This window comes from Apus apus, chromosome 1, assembly GCF_020740795.1.
Source record: "Apus apus isolate bApuApu2 chromosome 1, bApuApu2.pri.cur, whole genome shotgun sequence".
Lineage (NCBI taxonomy): Eukaryota > Metazoa > Chordata > Aves > Apodiformes > Apodidae > Apus > Apus apus.
The window spans coordinates 77,652,978-77,671,009 of record NC_067282.1 but is presented as its reverse complement, the minus strand read 5'-3'; the positions used below and the strand labels follow the sequence as shown (position 1 = coordinate 77,671,009).

The following is an 18,032-nucleotide window of genomic DNA, read 5'->3' as shown; positions in this document are numbered from 1 at the left end:
GAGAAAAATTTGTCAGAGAAGGGGAGCAAATGATGCCCCAGCAAGGCATCAGGGATACAGAAAATAACGTACTCTGGAACTGTAATTGGCACATGGCACTAAAAAATGTTGCTTCCAAAGAGGAACCCTTTGGCTTCTGCAGCCAAAGGGAGGGGGAGACACAGGTGACCAAGCTCAGGTCTGGCTCCTGAGGGCTGTGTCCCCGGTGCAGGTAGTGTGGGGCAGAGGGGTCGGGTTCTGACACCTCAGCCCTCTTACCTGCAAGGCTGCTTTTCCCATCTCCTCTCATCTGGCTGTTTTGTCTGCTTTCCATTAGGGAAAGATGGCTGCTGCTTACATTCACAAAGGTGAAATTTTTGGTGGCAAGCATTTTTCTTGTCATCAGGCCAGATTTTCTTAATCAGCATTTTTATCTTAATAAGAAAAACTGTTAATTCTCTTCAGGTAACGCCTAATGTAATATCTAGGGGGGGAAGTTATGGGTTATAATTCACACTGAGCTAACACCCCATCAAAGCTGAAAGATGATCATCTACCCCAGATGAACCATCTGGGGTGGTCATCTGATCCTCTGCTGAGCTAATTCACTCGAGTAACAGAAAAATAGCCATAAGCTGGTAGTAAATACAAAAAAGGGCTCGACAAGAGCACATCAGAGGAGCCAAGATGACCTGGCAGGTATAAGAGAAGGTGCAAGTGGGGGTAGGATCCCCTCAGCCTCGACCATGCAGTGACCTTTATGTCACTTACCACTAGGATCTCAAATCCTTCTTCTGACAGGGAGGATACAGCTTCATCTGAGCTGGAGAATTCTTCTCTTCAGTTTACTCAGTGGCAGAAATTTTGAAGCCACATTGATCTGTGTGTCACTGGTTTCAGGGCTACTCAGTGGACAACTAGCTGGCACCATATGTCACTAGGTTTAGACTCAGGCAGAAGTCACCCCTATCTGTGTGTGTAGGCACTCAGACAGCTGTCAGAACAGATACGCTTTGTTTCTACCTATGTAGATATTACATTTTCAGGCCTTCTTGGAAGTCTGTCAGGAATTAAAAAAAAAAAAAACAACCCACAGAGTTCAACTACGTTTTCCTTCCTATTCGCCTGTGGGGAAAAAGAATGGACTGGGCTTTGTGAGTGAAGCTGATGGAGACAGTTAACAACAGGGAGAAAACCCTGCAGAGAGAATAGTGTGCATCCCCCAAGTGCATTTGTCACACAGCCATGAGGCAACTTGTGCTGACTAGCAGGTGAACCTCTTCTGGTAAGGTTTTGTGGCCAGATGACTATGTCAGCAAACAGTTCTACTGACTTTGCAGCCAACTGCCCCAAAATTGGCTACCAGCCACTTTTACAGGCCCTTGCAGCTGAGTATAACATATTATTTGCACTATGGGTGTTTTTCAGGTCAGAAACATTCTAGCCCTTTTTTCTATTTCTTCCTGTGCATTTAAAACACACTTAGTTTTGCAGCTACAAGGTAAAGCCTGTTCTCAGCTCTCTCTCTTACATACTGTCCTTTCATGGCTAAGAATTCCCTGAGTTTGGAGACCCCCTTGCTGCAGGGTGTACTGGGTCTGGCTGGGATGGAGTTATATTCCCCAGCAGCCCATGTCAAGGTCTTCTCCCTTTCTCACTGTGCCCCACAGCAGGGCATGGGAAAGGAGCTGGGAGGGGTCACAGCCATGACAGTTGGCCCCGACTGACCGAAGGGATATCCCACACATCTGGTGCCATGGTGAGCAACAAAAGATAAGGGAAAAGGAGGAAGAAGGGGGCATGCCTGTGGTAACAAGTAGCCATCATGCATGCTGAGGCCCTGCTTTCCAGGAAGCGGCTAAATCTCTGCCTGCCAATGGGAAGTAGTGAATTAATGCCTTATTCTGCTTTGTTTTCCCATACAGTTTTTGCTTTCCCTACTAAACTGAGTTTAGCTTGATACACAAGTTTGCCAGCTGCAGTCAACCCAGCCCACTAAGTCAAGGGAAATCTGAGCTACATTGGGTGGGTCTACATGAATCAAACTCAATGGATAACACATTTTTTTCTTGTTAGGAAAATACATTGGATGTGCCTTTAGACAAACACTAAATTATACATGTAACACAGATTGTAAATGCTCTAGCAAAGAGCCAGTCACAGAGGGCTCTAGGTCAGAGATGAGACAGATGAACCATTCAAAACATTTAACTCCTCAGCACTGTATCATGTGGCTGTTGATTTTAATTTCTTTTACTTTCTTTAAATAACGAGTCTAAGAGGTATCTTTGATTTTCTTTATTCTTAGTCAAACAATATCATCACTGAATTGAAGAACGAGGTTACTGGTTGAAATACAAGTGTGGTGTGAGACAAATACGGAAGATAACACTTTGCAAATAAATTAATACAGAATAATTGTCTTTGCATAGTTCAGAAGTGAAAAGTAGGAGGCAGCAGTGCGCACGTGCTGTGAACAGACACACACCACCACAAAAACCCGAGTTTCTAGATGAACTCTTACAGCTGCAAATAAGACAAACCAAACCAAAAATACTCCAAACCTTTGAGAGCACTAACTATTAAAAACCAGGCAAAAAGGGAACTAATGAGCTTGCTTTTTTTTTTTTTTTTTTTTAACAGATCATGCTGCAGAAGGCGTGTTTTTCCCTACAGAGGGAGATGCTTTTAGATAATCTGCCTTGGCATCCCATAGCCTGTCATACCCGACTGTGATGCTCCTTTGTTGCTTCCCATCTGAAGGCCTATTACGTTCTGTCCCTGACGAAGCTGCTCTTCTGAAAACCCTCGTCGATTCTGCTGTGCTTTCCTGTCCAGATACAGACAAAAAAGCAACATACACACATACCATCATTCTCCATATGCCCAGAGGATCATGAAAAGCAATGTGAAATTGGCTCATGTTAACAGACATATCCCCTATAATGCAATATTTCATTTATACTTTCCTATGGGCTGGACAATACTAGCTGGGCTAATTGCTTTCCTGCAGTTAGATGAAATGCACTAGTCAAATCTGCAACACTTCAGACTTTCAATGTACCACTTACACCAGAACCCCAGCAGCTATGATGGGTAAAATATTTAAGTAGTGCTGTATAAAATACACATAATAGGGTTTATTTGTGTTAAGCCCTATAGCTGTCAACAGATGTAATCCATGGGATCTGAACAATTAGACACTTACCTGTGCTGTAATACAAGTTAATACCCACCTAGAGCAACAGTACAAATCAGTATAATTTAATGCAGTGGAGTAAATAAGAGCTGGATGGAGATACAATGGGACAGAGAAGTGACTTGCTCGTTTTTGCAGAGTAGATGAGGGTTGCCCGCAGGACAAAACAGTTGCTCTGATGACATTTCCAGACCTTTCTCTTCTAAGCAACAGACTCTGTCCTTTGCACCTGTGATTTAACTGTGTGACAGTCCTTAATCTTCTGTCAAAACACACTGTCCGCTTTTCTTTGGTGTCCCTGGCTTCAAGAGCCCTTTGGATCAATAAGCCTTTGTCAGATTTAAAAGGAGCCTCTTTTCCCTGAAAATCCATTTGTTTATGTAGAGAAGTGGCCATGACTTCTTCCAGTAATAGAACCCATAAAACAACTAAAAATAAAACGATGGCATTTTACAAAATCTAAGCAATAACTAACACCTACTTGGTGGTATAAATTTGCAAAATTGTCCTTCCTTTCTTTTAAAATAAAATCCTACTGTTAACTTCTACTTTAAACCCAGTAAAGAGACTTTCAAACAGATGATATCAGAATATTGGGTATTATCTTTGTCTTTGGTATTTTAGGCTTGGTACATCTCACCCACAATCATTTTGCAGAGGCGAATTATAGCAATGATTTTCTGGGTACTGTTTCTGAGCACAGTGCAGCCAGATAAAATTTTCCAATTGGTAAGATAAATACTGAAGAAGTCATAAAATGAATGGCTTTTTTTTTTTTTTTTTTTTTTTTTTGTGAAGTGTTTCCTGAAGGGTAAATTGTTTGTTAAGTTCCTAGTTGGAAGACAGTTTACATGTGGTAGCTTATTGGCATCTCAGGTATTACTAACCCTTTTCTTAATTTGTCTCCTTTTTATTCTTTCCTTTATCCTGCTTTCCTCCCTCTGAGCATTTGGATGCTAGGTTTACAAGGAGTAATGCACCCAGAATTGCTGTACTGATAGAAGTGCTTACTGCGTGTATAGTGTCTGTGGTTGCCATACTCCTGCTCCACAATCCCTACCTACATCGCTCCTGCCCACTCCCTGAAAGTGTTTAAGGCCAGGTTGGATGAGACTCTGTGCATCCTGGTCTAGTGGGCGGTTTCCCTGCTCATAGCAGGGAGGTTGGAACCTGATGATCCCTTCCAGCCTTAACCATTCTATGATTCTATGATTCTACTGCTTTGGGGAATGTAGTCATCACTTCATGGAGCAGGATATAACCTTGCCCTGAACCCAGCACCCTGAAAACTGTCTCTGAATAATACTGGAAGAAGGCAGAGCTGGAAGCCTCAGATTCTGTCACCAACCTCCAGTCTATTTTAGGTACCTGTTTCTTGCCAAAATGTGCTGGGACTTGGTGCTGAAATACTTTGGAGGATTTGAATAAAACTGCTTAGTATAATGAAAAGATAAGATCAGCAAGTATGGCATCAAGAAACATTTGAAATTAATTCTTTTCCCTTTTTAATTTCTAGAAAATATATTTTTGCTTTTAAAAATGCAAACTGTTCGTCTTGCATTTTAAAGCAAAACAAAACCAGCAACAAAGACTTCTGCATTTAATTATTTGTTTTACATATCAAAAGTATTACCTACAATGGATGTATATTACTAAAGAAGAGAAGAAACTGTGATTGGTTTTTCTTCAGGATTAGTGGTGTCCCTTTAATGAGGTTTTTTTCTTTATCAGGCATTTGTCATGGGTATACACATGGTAGGATTAAGCTAAACTGAGAAACAGCAGGTTTATTAATTTAACAGGTTTTCTTGTTTACTGGGGTTTATTGGTTTTTCTTGCAATCTTCAGCAGAATTAACTTGTTGCTTGCTTGTTCTCTGCCCTGCTGCACCTCTTGTGAAATGAGGAAATTTTGTGGTGTCTTGGGGCTCTGGGTACACACAGCCATGTCACAAAGTCAAGTCAGGCTTCCCACTCCATGTTTTTGGGAACTCTTTCTATGAAGACCTTGAACCCCTGAGCACTTCCTTGATGATATTATCAAAATCCTGCCTTAGAAGAGGTTCACTGATGTCTGAGTTTGTTTGGTTATCTGGCCATTAGAGGTGTGCAGCATAGTGGGGTGTGGTCTGTGGAGGCTTGCAGGAGGTCTGGCTGAGTTTGTCTCCAAAACTGAACACTGTTTTGTACTGAACACTGAACTGCCAGCATGCACATGAAGATAGTTTCTCTCTACTAACAGGGAACTGGGGCTGTTCAGCCTGGAGAAGAGGAGGCTGAGGGAGACATCTCTACAACTACCTGAAAGGAGGTTATAAGGAGGCAGATGTTGGCCTCTTCTCCCTAGTGACCAATGAAAGGACAAGAGGAAATGGGGTCAAGCTGCACCAGAGGAGGTTCAGATTGGATATTAGGAAAAAAATTATTCACAGAAAGAGTGGTGAGGCCTTGGAGTGGGCTGCCCAGGGAGGTGGTGGAGGAGCTGTCCCTGGAGGTGTTAAAAAAATGAATAGATGTGGTGTTTCAGGAGATGGTTTACTGGTTGGAGGCTGTAGGGCTGACAGTTAGACTTGACGATCTTGAAGGTCTTTTCCAACCTTGATGATTCTATGATTTTATGAATACTGAGGGATAAAGTGGCAGTTAAGAAGCACAAAAGTTCATACTCTGCTGCTTTGAGAGAAACTCTTAATCTGGAATTAATCTTTCATTTACACAAAGCAGGGAAAACAAGTGATTTACCAGGGAGAAGGATCAGTCTGTTGGTACCAAATAAACCATATTAATCAGAAGAGCCCCAGACTGAAGGAGGCTTTGGATCAACCTGACTCTACTCCCACCCGGGTACAATCTTTCTCCCTGCTGTGTCTCCTTGTCCTGGGATCAGGTTACCCTGCAACAAGGCATCGCGTTACAATTCCCCTTTTCTCCCCACGCACTAGATGAGAATGCTAGATTAGGTGCCTGCTGTGATTGAAAGCCATCAGCATGATCCTCTCTGTGAGGGTCTGATCCTGTACTGTGCTGAGCACCCTGTCTCAAGTCCAAAAAAGGACTTAAACTCTTTGCTAGGCTCTGGGCATTTAGAACATTTCAGGGAAAAGAACTCATGTCACCATGAAAGCCTGGGAAAGCTGAAAAGTGGGAAGGATTCACAGGAAGCCAATTCTGACCTGTAATTTTTCAGAATGGGTCTCCAGTGTTAAAAGTACAGACTAGTAAGAGGGCTTATAGAAGCCCACCACAGGCTTTCAGATCCTGCAGCTCCTGCCAGAAAGCGTGCCCTTTTGGATGGAGGAACAAAGAATGGCGGGTGCCTTGGAAAGCAACCCCCTCTCACTGCTGCTTAATCGCTCTTCCAGAATGCTTACACGGGCATCAAACTACTGCCAGAATCTTCACAAGATGATGTTTTTAGAACTACTTCTATTACCTAATTGAATCTCAGGTTCACTGTGTCTGCCTTTATTTTAATTAAAATCCCAGCAACACATTCTATTATTTTTTTCTCTTTCCTCCTAGAATTTTCATCTGTGCTGGGGAGTATTTCCACAGAAAGTTGAAAATTAACAATGAACAGAAAAAAAATAATGAGAGCTGCAAAGAAGAAATAAAAAGAGAGACTACAGGGAAGACTGGATATGCTAATGAAAGCTGAGTACATATGCAGTTTGCATTGTGGTGTTATTTTTACCATCATAAGCACCACATTTAGTATATGACGGTTTTACAGATGACAATATATACTTGCATTTCACTTTTAGATTGGTGGAAATGGCCTTAACTGAGACTGCAGAAAAAGAGGTGAGAGCAAGTCTGTTCCCCTCAGTGTCTCACACTATGTCAAGTTCTGTTTGGCCTGTCTGCCATCACCTGGCATCACCCTTACCGCAAACTGAGCCCAACAGATCTGTTACATTTTTGTGCCAACTGTGCGTTAGTGCTTGTGGTTGCCAAATCACAAGAGAACAAACAGCCCTGGATCCACGAACCCTGCTGGGCATGCAAGGAACAGGGAATCAGGCCTGGTGAGGCTGGGTATCTAAGACACTGGCAATAGAAAGTTAAATGGCTTAGCTCCAGAGTAGGGATATCTATATTACTAGATCCCTGCATGGATACTCTTATTCCATTGTAACTTGACTACTTTCAACTTAACTTAAGATGATTAAGAATCAGACTGACTCGTGACTAACACTAGGTGACAGTGAGGGGGCTTGATCTATAATATATTCTTTCCTTCTAGAAATAACACTAGTTTTCCTTAAGGCAGTGGCTATAAAACAGTATTTCATGGGCTGCAATAGATATGGATTGGCTATCCAAACAGTACAGACAGAACAGACAGCTAGGGAAGAAGGGAGGTGATCACATCTTCATTTATGCCAATGAAAACTGTTCCCAACCACAATTAAGAGTCCAGATGAAAATTAATTTTTCCATGTAAGAGTTTGTTTTAGTTACATAAAACAAATAAGCCTGTCTGGGTCATAGTGATTTCATGTCTGGTTTATATTAAAGCACGTAACTTGATTTGAACCCAATTTTAAACCCAATTATATTCCATAAATACAAATTTATTTGTGCACTGTATTACGTTAATTTAAATTAATTTCATATAAAGAATGCATAGGAGTTTGCATTTATTCACCTAAAACTCAAGTCTCCCTTAGCTAGAGCTAAACCAGTTCAAAGTTTAAGACAAACCAAGTGAAGTTTGCTTTACTTTTGCTCAGCCTCACCTAGGCATCAAAAAAATTCAAGGAAACCAAGGACAAGCAGCTGTCACTCTTTTTGCTAACACACATCAGACATTTCAGCCTAGGGAATATTCTTAGATGGCAGAATCTCATGTCAATAATATGCCTTTGGGGCAGGAGGACTAACTGTGGGAGGATTTCCTTTTCTTCCTATCCCTGCTTCTCAGACTCTGTAGCCAAAACAAATGGAGTTTGAGAGCAAATACACAGCTTGCCAAGACATAGAATTCTTCACAGATAAGTGGTACCCCCCAAGAAAAAAGATTACTAGGAAGTGAAATAATTTTTGCTTTGATGAAAAATGGAAAGAGACTTGATGCCTTCTCTTTGCTCGGTAAAGGGATCACTATATGGGGGTTTGCAGACATCCATGACAGCCTTGTCTTCATTAGTCTTTCTGTCTGCTATCTGATAGGAGGCAAAAGTACATTTTTTCCTGCCTGCTACTCTTAGGACACCCATATCTACGTGGCTGCTGACATTTTTGTTCCCTTTTCTTTATAAATGGATATAGAGGATCAGCTGAAGCTGCTGAATAGGTAAATGCCATCAAAATTAGTGGCTGAATTTCCTAAGAATAATTGTTCTCCTTCTAAGGAATAAGAATAAGGGATAATGTCAGTGGACAAGATTGTCTTTTCTTCAGTGATCAGTGTGGGCCCCTCACACAGCAAGATTATATGCTATGAAGGTGCCTGGAGCAGGATGCTGCACTCCTCCCTGTGTGCACTACCAAAAGCCAGACAGCCACCACGGTCCCCATGCATGCACACATCCACACATCTACAGAAACACAGCCTGTAACAGCCTTGTTCAAAAGGGGCACCTCCGGGATTAAAACAGGGCTGTAGCCACAGGCAGTGCACTCCTTAGTCCTGGTACCAGTACTGATGGCCCAGCTCGGGGGCACAAGGGACACATAAGGTGGTGTGACAGGGCTACATGAGAAAAGGCTGCACTACACATCTCCCACAGGCTCTTTCCCAGCATCCCTGATGTAAATTTAGGCTGACAAGATAGGGCAAATTGCAGGCCTAGCAGTGATACTGATATATTTGGGAATCGGTGAAGTGTAGGAAATGTTGCTGCTTGGTTGGGTCTTTGATAACCTCTTCTAGACACCAAAGAGAAAATCTCTCCATCACAAGGAGGCTTTGGAAAGATTCTTTCCTTCCTTCCCTAATAAATTTACTTAAAGCCTAAAGGCAGACAATATCACCAGCTTCCCAGGAAAGACAATTCTGAGCACCTGTGCTTTGGACTTTACCTGTGAAACCAGGATGGATCCCCTTTGTAGCAGCCGTCATCCTTGGTGACTGCCAAACTGCCTAGAGCCATTAAGGTTCTCTGCACTGCTGCCATGTCCTTCCCTAGAAAGACAGATGCTGAAATTAATACAAGAAATCTTTGCACAAAATATAGTTCGGCACACTGATAAACAGTCTTATGCAATCTATTAACTAAATCACTCAGCTTCCCTGAAAAAGTGCATTAATAGCATTATAAATGTTATTTTACCCTTGCTGAAATAGAGGTACTGACATGCAAGAGCTTATTCAAAGCCATCAGGGGGACAGCGTTAAGGTGATACTTAACAATTCAGGCATTTCCAGGTTTACAGGCCTCTGGCTATTTTAATGTTTTTCTCCATAGTATTTGAAGTCCTTCTAGATAATCCTTTTGGCAAAATTTTCTCCTAAGAAGAGATCACTTTAGCATACAAAGAATGGTAATATACTCGGTAAAACTGAAGGAGAGCAGTGTGTTAAATAGCAGTGCTGTGCCTCGGTTTCTTCACCTGTAAACTGATAAGACTGATACCAACATTTAACTCCTGGCAGTTCCAGGCAGTCCCTGTGCTAACAGAGCTCACAGCAGTCCTGGAGAGCTCCTGTGTAGACAACTCCTATCAGTCCTTCCCAATTTAACCATCAAATCACCTCGCAAATCCCTCCTGCTGCCTTCCTTTCTCAGGAAAGGAACAATGCTCTGCAGATTCATACCTTTAGGTTCTGCCATGGAGTCCACTATTCTTCCACTTCCTCTCTATGTTACCTCACTTCATTCCTCACTTCAAAAAGTCAAGGCTCATCTCATCTTAGCCAAGCAAAAGTTACATATCTGGTCCTTACTAGTTCTTTAGGTTCTCTCCATAAAAAAACAGTGAGAAAAAGCTGCTCAGAAGATAACTTCTCCCATCTGCATTGGGAAGGGTGAAATTGCCTGTCACTTGCTTAGAGGCACAGCTTCCATCTAGCTGAAAATTCACCAGGTTTCCAAGAGGGCACCTTACACCTTTGAAATATAAGGCTTGTTTTCAATAGACATTTGCATTTAAAAAGTTGTATCCTCTCCTCCCATCTCTTCTTCCAAAATAAGTATAAAAAATAAATTTTCCTTTTTGGTCAACAACTTTTGCTGATTCCTCCAGTGAAGTAAAAAAATAAAATAACAAAACAAAACAAAACAACAACCAAAAAAGCAAACAAAAAAACCCCCCAAAAAACCAAAATCACAAAACAACACAACAGAAACAAACAAACAAACCAAAACCAAAACAAAACAAAACAAAAAAACCAACAAAACCAAACAAACAGCAAAAAACACCACAACAAACAAAAACCTCAAACAATGGACAGACAGATTTTTATATATATATATATTAAGATTTATCTTTTTTCTTGGGTCTTCCCCTGGACTTTGACCCTTGATGTAAAAAGGGCAGGGAACATTAAGACATCAGAGTCAGACAGACCCTAGCTTATTACCCAATCCAGACATGTTAACTTTTGGAAAACTTTCTAGCAAAAATGAGATACAGCACATATTTCCAATTATGTGAGGTGGTAAGTTGTTGGAATTCTGCCTTTTGCCTCTCCCTTCTTCTGAAATCCTTCTAATAGTGACTCCTCTCCCTTCTTGCTGTTCCAGTTCTTCCTCTTTCCTAAAATAATTTATCTAGTTAACAAATCTGATTTTGACTGCAAGTTCTTCACTTGAGATAATAAGTAATTCATAGAAACATGAGATGCTAGAGACATGTTGATAACAGATTTCAGAAATAGCCCTGGTGGACGAATATTAATGAAAATCACTGTAGACCAGCTGGCACGTAGAAGGAAGGGAGAGTTTCACATTCTGTGTTTATGTTATGTATCACCCTGATTATAAACAGATGCAGCTCAGGGCTTTGGTTCATACAAACCTAAATGCGTAACATCCTGGCTGAGGTGAGGAAGACATCCTAAAGCTGAAAACATCTAGCCGCTTCCAACTGTGGCTGTTACGCAGCCTATTAAAATTTATAGCACTCCTATCTGCAGGGGACTGTTTGCTCAGAAAATAAATTGTCAGCCATCCAGAATCCTCATTTTACTGTATTTGTTAACACAAACTGCATCAGACAGGGTCCTTGCTTTAGAGGGCAGCTGACGAGCTGACATCCCCCATGCGTGCGTACACAGGTCACACGGAAGAGCGCAAGGCAGAAACACTCAGGGCTCCCCGAAGCAGCAGATGCACCATATGCTGTAACAGATGCCATGTACAACGTCCTTGGGCTGCCTCCCATATAAAAAGGGGTGCAGTGACTGACTGGGATGAAGAGGGTTGTGATGAAGGATTTAAAAGTGAATGAGCTGAATAACAGCGGCAAGTGCAGAAAAAAAACAAACCAACAAAACAAAACAAAAGAGGGTAGCAAATATGACGATGGGCCTCACAGAGCCATCTGGCAGCCCCCCCACGCTCTGCCCTCAGCTCTGCTTTATTTGTCAGTGGAGAGTAGGAGATGCTGCAGGGGAAAAACAGACCGAGTGGGAGCCAAGTGCCGTTTGACAAAACAAAGCCACAGCCACAGCCCTGCTTTGCAGGGCCTCCTTGCTGCATACGAGGGGTGCTGCAGGTGAGGGAAAACTCCAGATCCTCATGGTCTTGTGACAATTGCTCTCTTCCAGCAAAGGATACAAGGTATTCAGTGGTTAGCAGAAAAATGGCTGTGAAAAATTTTACACAACCACTGTATAAAAAAAGTGGCCTGACACTGCAGCCACCTGCCAGAAGGAATAACATTAATTTCTCTGAAGCCAGGCTTGACTCTGGCATTGCAGAAAATTGCGGTCAGTGCTTTCCCACAACTCCAGCACTTGCTCATTGACAGGCACATGGGCTGCCTGCCCAGCCCCCAGCCTCAGCTTCCCTGAATCATGCTGCAGGGTCTCAACGCTGATAGCAGTTCTTTTGCATCTTCTGTGTCCTGTGCAGCATGCTTTGAATTGCATAGCCTTGTAGAGGATCTTGGCACTGCCTGTACAAGGAGGAAGGGGCTTCTGGTAATTTCTTATGGTAAGCTTTTCTCTCTGGGGGAAACCTGGCTGGAAGGCCTTCTTCTGCAGGTCCAGAAAGGGCAAGGTTCAAACCCAAAAATGGAGAACTGCTCTACATGGTATTCCTGAAATGTTTTTTTTTGTAAAGGCTGAAGAAGTACAGCTATCCCTTGCCTGCCAGGAAGTATACCAGGAAGGTATCTGTAAAAAACAGTGCACGTAATATCTTAAGCATGGATTAGGGAAAGCTGCTCCACACAAAAACTTTGTGTAAGAAAGTACCAAGAGAGTAATACTTCTACTGGACCAAGAAGTTGCAGAGAAGAAGTTAAATGTACCAGATGGACCGAGTGAATTTGAAACTGCCAGCAGCAGATTGTGTCCTAAAACATTTTCACTAATCACTAGTAAGAATTTCAAAGCAATAGCTCTCGGAAAACAATTAGTGTCAGAGAAAAGCTGGGTTTTAGTCACACATATATTTTTCCCCTATAAACATACACGGACACCTCACTTTCTAAAGAGGCTGTGGCATGAAGTATAGGAGTGCTGTGATGTCCTGTTTTGAGCCAGGATGAAGCCACTTTTCTTTTTTTTTTTTTTTTTTTCTTCTTTCATTAGTGTTTAATTAAAGCTGTGTCGTTTAGTTTTCAATCCAGAGAGTCTCTCTCCCATTCTCTCTCTCCTTCCCTACCCCTTCCCTATGGTTGCGCAGGGAATTGAAAGCATTGTTGTCAATCCTGAGTCAAACCGTGACATGTGATTATGAAATATTGAAAAAGAGGCTGTCCTTTCTGTCCAGCTAATGTATCCAGGTTCAGACAATTCTGCCTTGGAGCAGCACAGATGCTAGAGGTCAGATTTAAGGTTAGACACAAAAAGCTTGCAGTGACTCACTACTGGAAAGACATACTGTTTCAGCTCAGCACTGAAATGAGCTGCAGGAGAGACTAAAAGGGAGTGAGAAAATGAGGAGAGACAGATTAGTTTTGGGAAGTCCTCAAATAACAGTGGAAAAAAGTCTTGCATGTCTCCCTCCTAGGTTGTGAGCTGTGTTTTGACTTTCTGTCCTCTGGAAGTTAGTAGCTTTTTTCCTTACATCTGTTGAGAAAAGGTGATGAGTGAAAGGAAGAGAAATGAGGGGAGAGCCACCATCATTAGGAGCTTTTTGTCTTTGAAGCAAGTCCTTTTCATGGTAAAGATCAATGTACTGTACTTCCAGTTGCGTGGTGTGGAACCATTACGAGATGCAAAAGACTGCAAAGAACAGCATTCAAAATGAGCTATTGTCATCCTTTACAAGATAGATGGAGCTTCTCTTTCGGCAGCCTGCTAGGCTGAGGGAGGGGGGGACAGACAGTTTTACTCGAGGGAAGTGAAAATCCCTTAATTGAAGGCATTTAAGGTAGATTGGATTAAATACTAAAGACTGAACTGGAAGGAACAATCCTGCCCTTGTGCCCAAAGGTAGGATTTCTCAAGCAAATCTGGCACTCTGAGAACATTACAGATCTCAGAAACTCCAAATGTCAGAATATCCTCCCCTTCTAACCCAGTCACAAAGAGCTTCCTAGTCTTTCATTCCTCAAATTGTCCTTCAGAGGAGACCTTCCGCTTATCCCATCAGCCTGTGAAAAGAGACCCCACTTTTTTTCACTCCATATATGCTCCTACACAAAAAATCAATGGATTGTTTTCCTCTCTCCACTGTTTCATTCTCATTGGCAGATTTTTCACCCTTTCACTGCCCTGCAGCTGTCCTTGCTTTGAGCCTTCACACAATGCATTTTGCATCACCTTGTCCAGAGAGATGCAGGATATACAGTGTATTTGGTTAGAGCACCAGGAAGAGATGCATCACCAAAGAAATGGGCAAAACCAGCCATACGAATGCACAAATGACTTAGCTCCTCAGGAACTAGAACATGTAGTTTCCACTTCGAGCATGGGATGGAGATAACCTTCACCTGGGTTACTGCAAAACAACAGGGGCACTTTGAATTTTTTTGCTGTTGCCATAGTGACCTCTCTAAAAAGGCTGTATCCTCAGAGGGACATGCTCAGCTAACATGGTGTTAGCAGTGAGTTTTGCTTCTTGCTAGTCATAAATGAGCCTTCATAAATTCCACAGAGGCATATATGCTTCTGGGAACACATTTTATGGCTCTAATTTAAGCTTTGCTCATAATTTGAAAACTGCAATAAAATCTTGTTAGCAGAAAAAAAGGGGTTTTCCATATTTTCTTTTAGAAGCTATTTACTAGGAAATAATTAGCATAGAGAACATTTGTTTAATTAGGTCTGTGGATTTCTATCAGAATGATGGGCTTTTGGATAACACAAGTTTGGAAAGGTTCCGTTATGTCCTCAGGGCAATATAAGTCCCTCAGAGGAGATAATGCAGCACCGGAAGAACATAGTAATGAGGTAAGGCAAACAGAAATAAGAGATAATTACATTAGAGATTGTGCCTTAGACAAAAATGCATCATTACAACACATCAAAGCAAAGTAAAATGGAGACAGCAAACTGGCTTCCAGTTTATTATTTTTACCTTCCCATAAATCCACTGTCTGGAAAATATCTGTTGTTCTTACTCCGTAGATTTCAGCAGCTTTTAAGAACTGAGAAATTTGCTCCATCTGCTTGAAAGCCATTTTTGATTCAGAGATCTTTGCAATGGGCTCATTTCCCTTAGGATGTAAACTGTTTATTAACTTGCATAACAGCTGAGAGATAAATACAGAAACAAAATTAGAAAGTAGTCACCAAAATAGAAGGCAATTTCTGCACATGAAATGATGCTGCAAAATGCTTTTGACCCAGCCAGTTTCTGTCAGGGACATGATTTCTTCCATTAAAAACAAACAACTGAATTTATAATAAACAAAGGATATTAGAAATGCACTAAAACTTTCATTAACTGATGGCAATAGCCTGACAATATTAACCTTAATCTGCTAGAAACAACAAAGCAATCACTGGTAAAGGTTATATAACAACTGACACAGAAGAAACCACATGCCCGAGCTAAAAAAAAAAAAAAGCAATGTCAATTTAAATATTGTTAAAGTCACTTTGGCAGAGATTCAGCAATTAGCACATTCTTACAGCCCACTGCAAACAGCAACATCTGCTTGTTGTTCATTGGAATACATTTTAGCTACAGAATCATTCCCAAGAAGAAAACTGTTATGACATAACCCAGTCCTTCTATAGGACGGATTTTCTATATCTCTTAATCTTTCCCTGTCAACACTCATGATTTTATATTGAGAAAAGTATACATCCTATTTTAAAGCAATCTCATTTAACTGTATGAGAAAAGATGCTGAAGGAATGAGTCATACTCATGTATAACATACATGACTCATAAGAATTATAAGTACTGTGCTAATTCCAGTGCCCTAGCAGAATACTATCTTCTGACATTAAGATTTCTGGTCAAAAAGAAAAAAAAAACAACAGATGTTAAAATAGATATTTATACACTGGCCATGAGATTTTATCAATTTAGCTAGATGAAGACAGAAAATAAGGACACTGTGCATATAAACTCATACAAGTATATACCTGAACATAACACTTACCGTTCCGTCCATCAACCACGTCTGAAAATGTTGCCTTCCAGGAGGAGGGTGCTCTATCTGTTCTCCACACTGTACAATAATCCAGTTCACCAGCCTAGACTCTAATTCCGGGTCATATTTCTGTTCAATCTTTTCCTGAACTTCTCGGCTTAAGCCATAGCTTGGTCCTCTGTTAGCCATCTCTGGAACCAAAGCACGACTTACTTAGTGGGTAGGGTCCTGATCTGCAGCTTTTAAGTACAGACCAGAAAATTAAAGAATAAAAGAGTGAGCAGCCTGCCCCATGTGTTTGACAGTTGAACAGATGTTCATCAGCACTGAAAGTAACTGTATGGCACCGGTTATAGCTCTTCTGCAGAGCAGGGGAGGGATCAGCAAGGGAATATCCATTTCCAAAAAGCACAAATCAGCTACAACCTCTTTTAAAAAGAAGGAAAAATAGATATCCCCTGTGCCCAACCACAAAAACAAACGAAAAGCAAGATTTAAAACAGAGTAGGTTTTAAAGAGAGGCTTCTGCTATGTTTACAGAGAATACAATAGAGGTCTCAGATCAATGTTAAAGCTGCTTGCAAATCCAAAAGCATTTAAAAATTGCCTACCTAATACTTGCCAATAAGAAGAAGGTTGTACATGGGACCTCAAACAATCCGATTAAAGCTGCAGTTAGGGTCTTCCTCAGCAGAGATGCAGGGATAGATATCCAGAGATCAGCAAACTGAAAAGCGTTGATGAATTTATGAGATGAAAGCTGCCACAATGCCCTGCTGCTGCTGCAGCATCCTGGTTTGAAGAGCAGTGTATTGACTTGATTTTCCTCACATATGAGGAGGGTCAAAGCAGGGGCGTTGCTAAGAGCCATTAAAGAGGCCTGCCTACTCAGTCACAGCCCGGGGATCCTGTTTATCTTGCCCATCTGCAGTCTGTTTTCATGCATGTTTCCTCAGCCTTGCGCTGTTCATCCTGCAGGATCGGTTTTACTCCACCTAGTCTGCCTCAACCCAAACTGCACAAATATCCTAGTACCAGATAATTAGAAATACAAATAGAGGGACTTCACTCTGTTAAACAAAGTTAACAGAAATTACGACATATCACATTTATTTTTAATAACAAAACAGAAGCAAAATCGTCTTCTCCCTGTTCTGCATCACAATACTAACAGGCTTAGAGTGTGAAAAAGAATTTCTCCTCTTCCCTGTTTTGACGCTGATAAGAAGTTTCAACAAGGGGACAATCCAGTGAAAACTCAAGGAAGAGAAGGCAGGTAGTAGAATATTATTACCGCTGTATCATTATTATATGTTAGGCTACCAAATAGTGCAATAGCACCCTGAGAAAACAACTTGAACCACTAAAAAAAAGGGGAATTCACCAAAAACTAGCAAAGCAAACCTACTGTAGGTTTGGCACAAGGCACAATGATTGCATTTTCTACTGGTATGAGTCAGCATACCTTCAGTGGTAGCAAGGGAGATACACCCATATAAGGTAGTTTAAATTTTGATTATACCACTGCAGTGGTGGGAGGAGAGAGAAGGAAAGCTAAGACAAGAGACTTTTCTTCTTGTCTGATTTGTGCAGCCCTATCTTTTATTAAATAGAGTAATTTTGCTCCTCTCTGAGTTTCACCAGACTTCATCAAATGTCTTTCATCCATGCTGTGTTATCCACCCTGCTATGAATTAGTGTTCAGCTGGATATGAAAGGAGGTTAATAAACCTGAGGTGGATTCACAATCAGCTTTGCCAGCAAAAGTCCTACTGCATTTAAAAAGAATAAAAGAGGGGGAAAGTAATACAGCTCTTTGTATATCTGTCTCATAATGGTCTCTTCATCCATTACTTACTCATTTTAAGACAATGAATTCTCAGATTTATACTGCTTGGGATGTTTGCTGGGCTTGAGCAGACTCAAGAAATGAAAAATTTAACAGATGACCTAATTCATTGTTGTCCTCCACAGACATTTCATTTATTGCTTTCTCTTCTCTGCACTGGTAGTTTTAAAACCCCATGAAGTATCTGATTACATAACTCAGAGTACACTATGTGACAGGGCCACCACTTGAGAACTTTCCATCCCAGCGAACATGCTGCTGAAGACACAGCAAATGCACAGGAACCAAGACTGCAAACCCAGGCTGGAGATGAGAGAAGGAATAAACTGCAGCTGCAATA

The 18,032-nt window shown here is 41.3% G+C and overlaps 1 protein-coding gene across 1 annotated transcript; it reads right to left on the bottom strand.

Moving 5' to 3' along the window:
- Nucleotides 1-2,262: 2,262 nt before the first annotated feature.
- On the bottom strand, nt 2,263-16,840 carry TAGLN3 (transgelin 3). The gene is made up of 5 exons (XM_051627640.1): nt 16,455-16,840; nt 15,853-16,034; nt 14,817-14,991; nt 9,205-9,307; nt 2,263-2,809 (listed from the first exon to the last, which is right to left on the bottom strand). The coding sequence occupies exons 2-5, from the start codon at nt 16,030-16,032 to the stop codon at nt 2,668-2,670; spliced, it is 600 nt and encodes a 199-aa protein (XP_051483600.1). The 5' UTR covers nt 16,033-16,034; nt 16,455-16,840; the 3' UTR covers nt 2,263-2,667.
- Nucleotides 16,841-18,032: the final 1,192 nt, after the last annotated feature.

Bases quoted from the DNA above. Each gene is read 5' to 3' on its own strand.
- TAGLN3 (XM_051627640.1), bottom strand. From the start codon at position 16,032: ATGGCTAACAGAGGACCAAGCTATGGCTTAAGCCGAGAAGTTCAGGAA. The intron at 14,992-15,852 runs GTAAGTGTTATG...TTTATCTCTCAG, and splicing joins CGTGGTTGATGGACGGAACG to CTGTTATGCAAGTTAATAAA. The intron at 9,308-14,816 runs GTAAAAATAATA...CTGTCTTTCTAG, and splicing joins GACAGTGGATTTATGGGAAG to GGAAGGACATGGCAGCAGTG.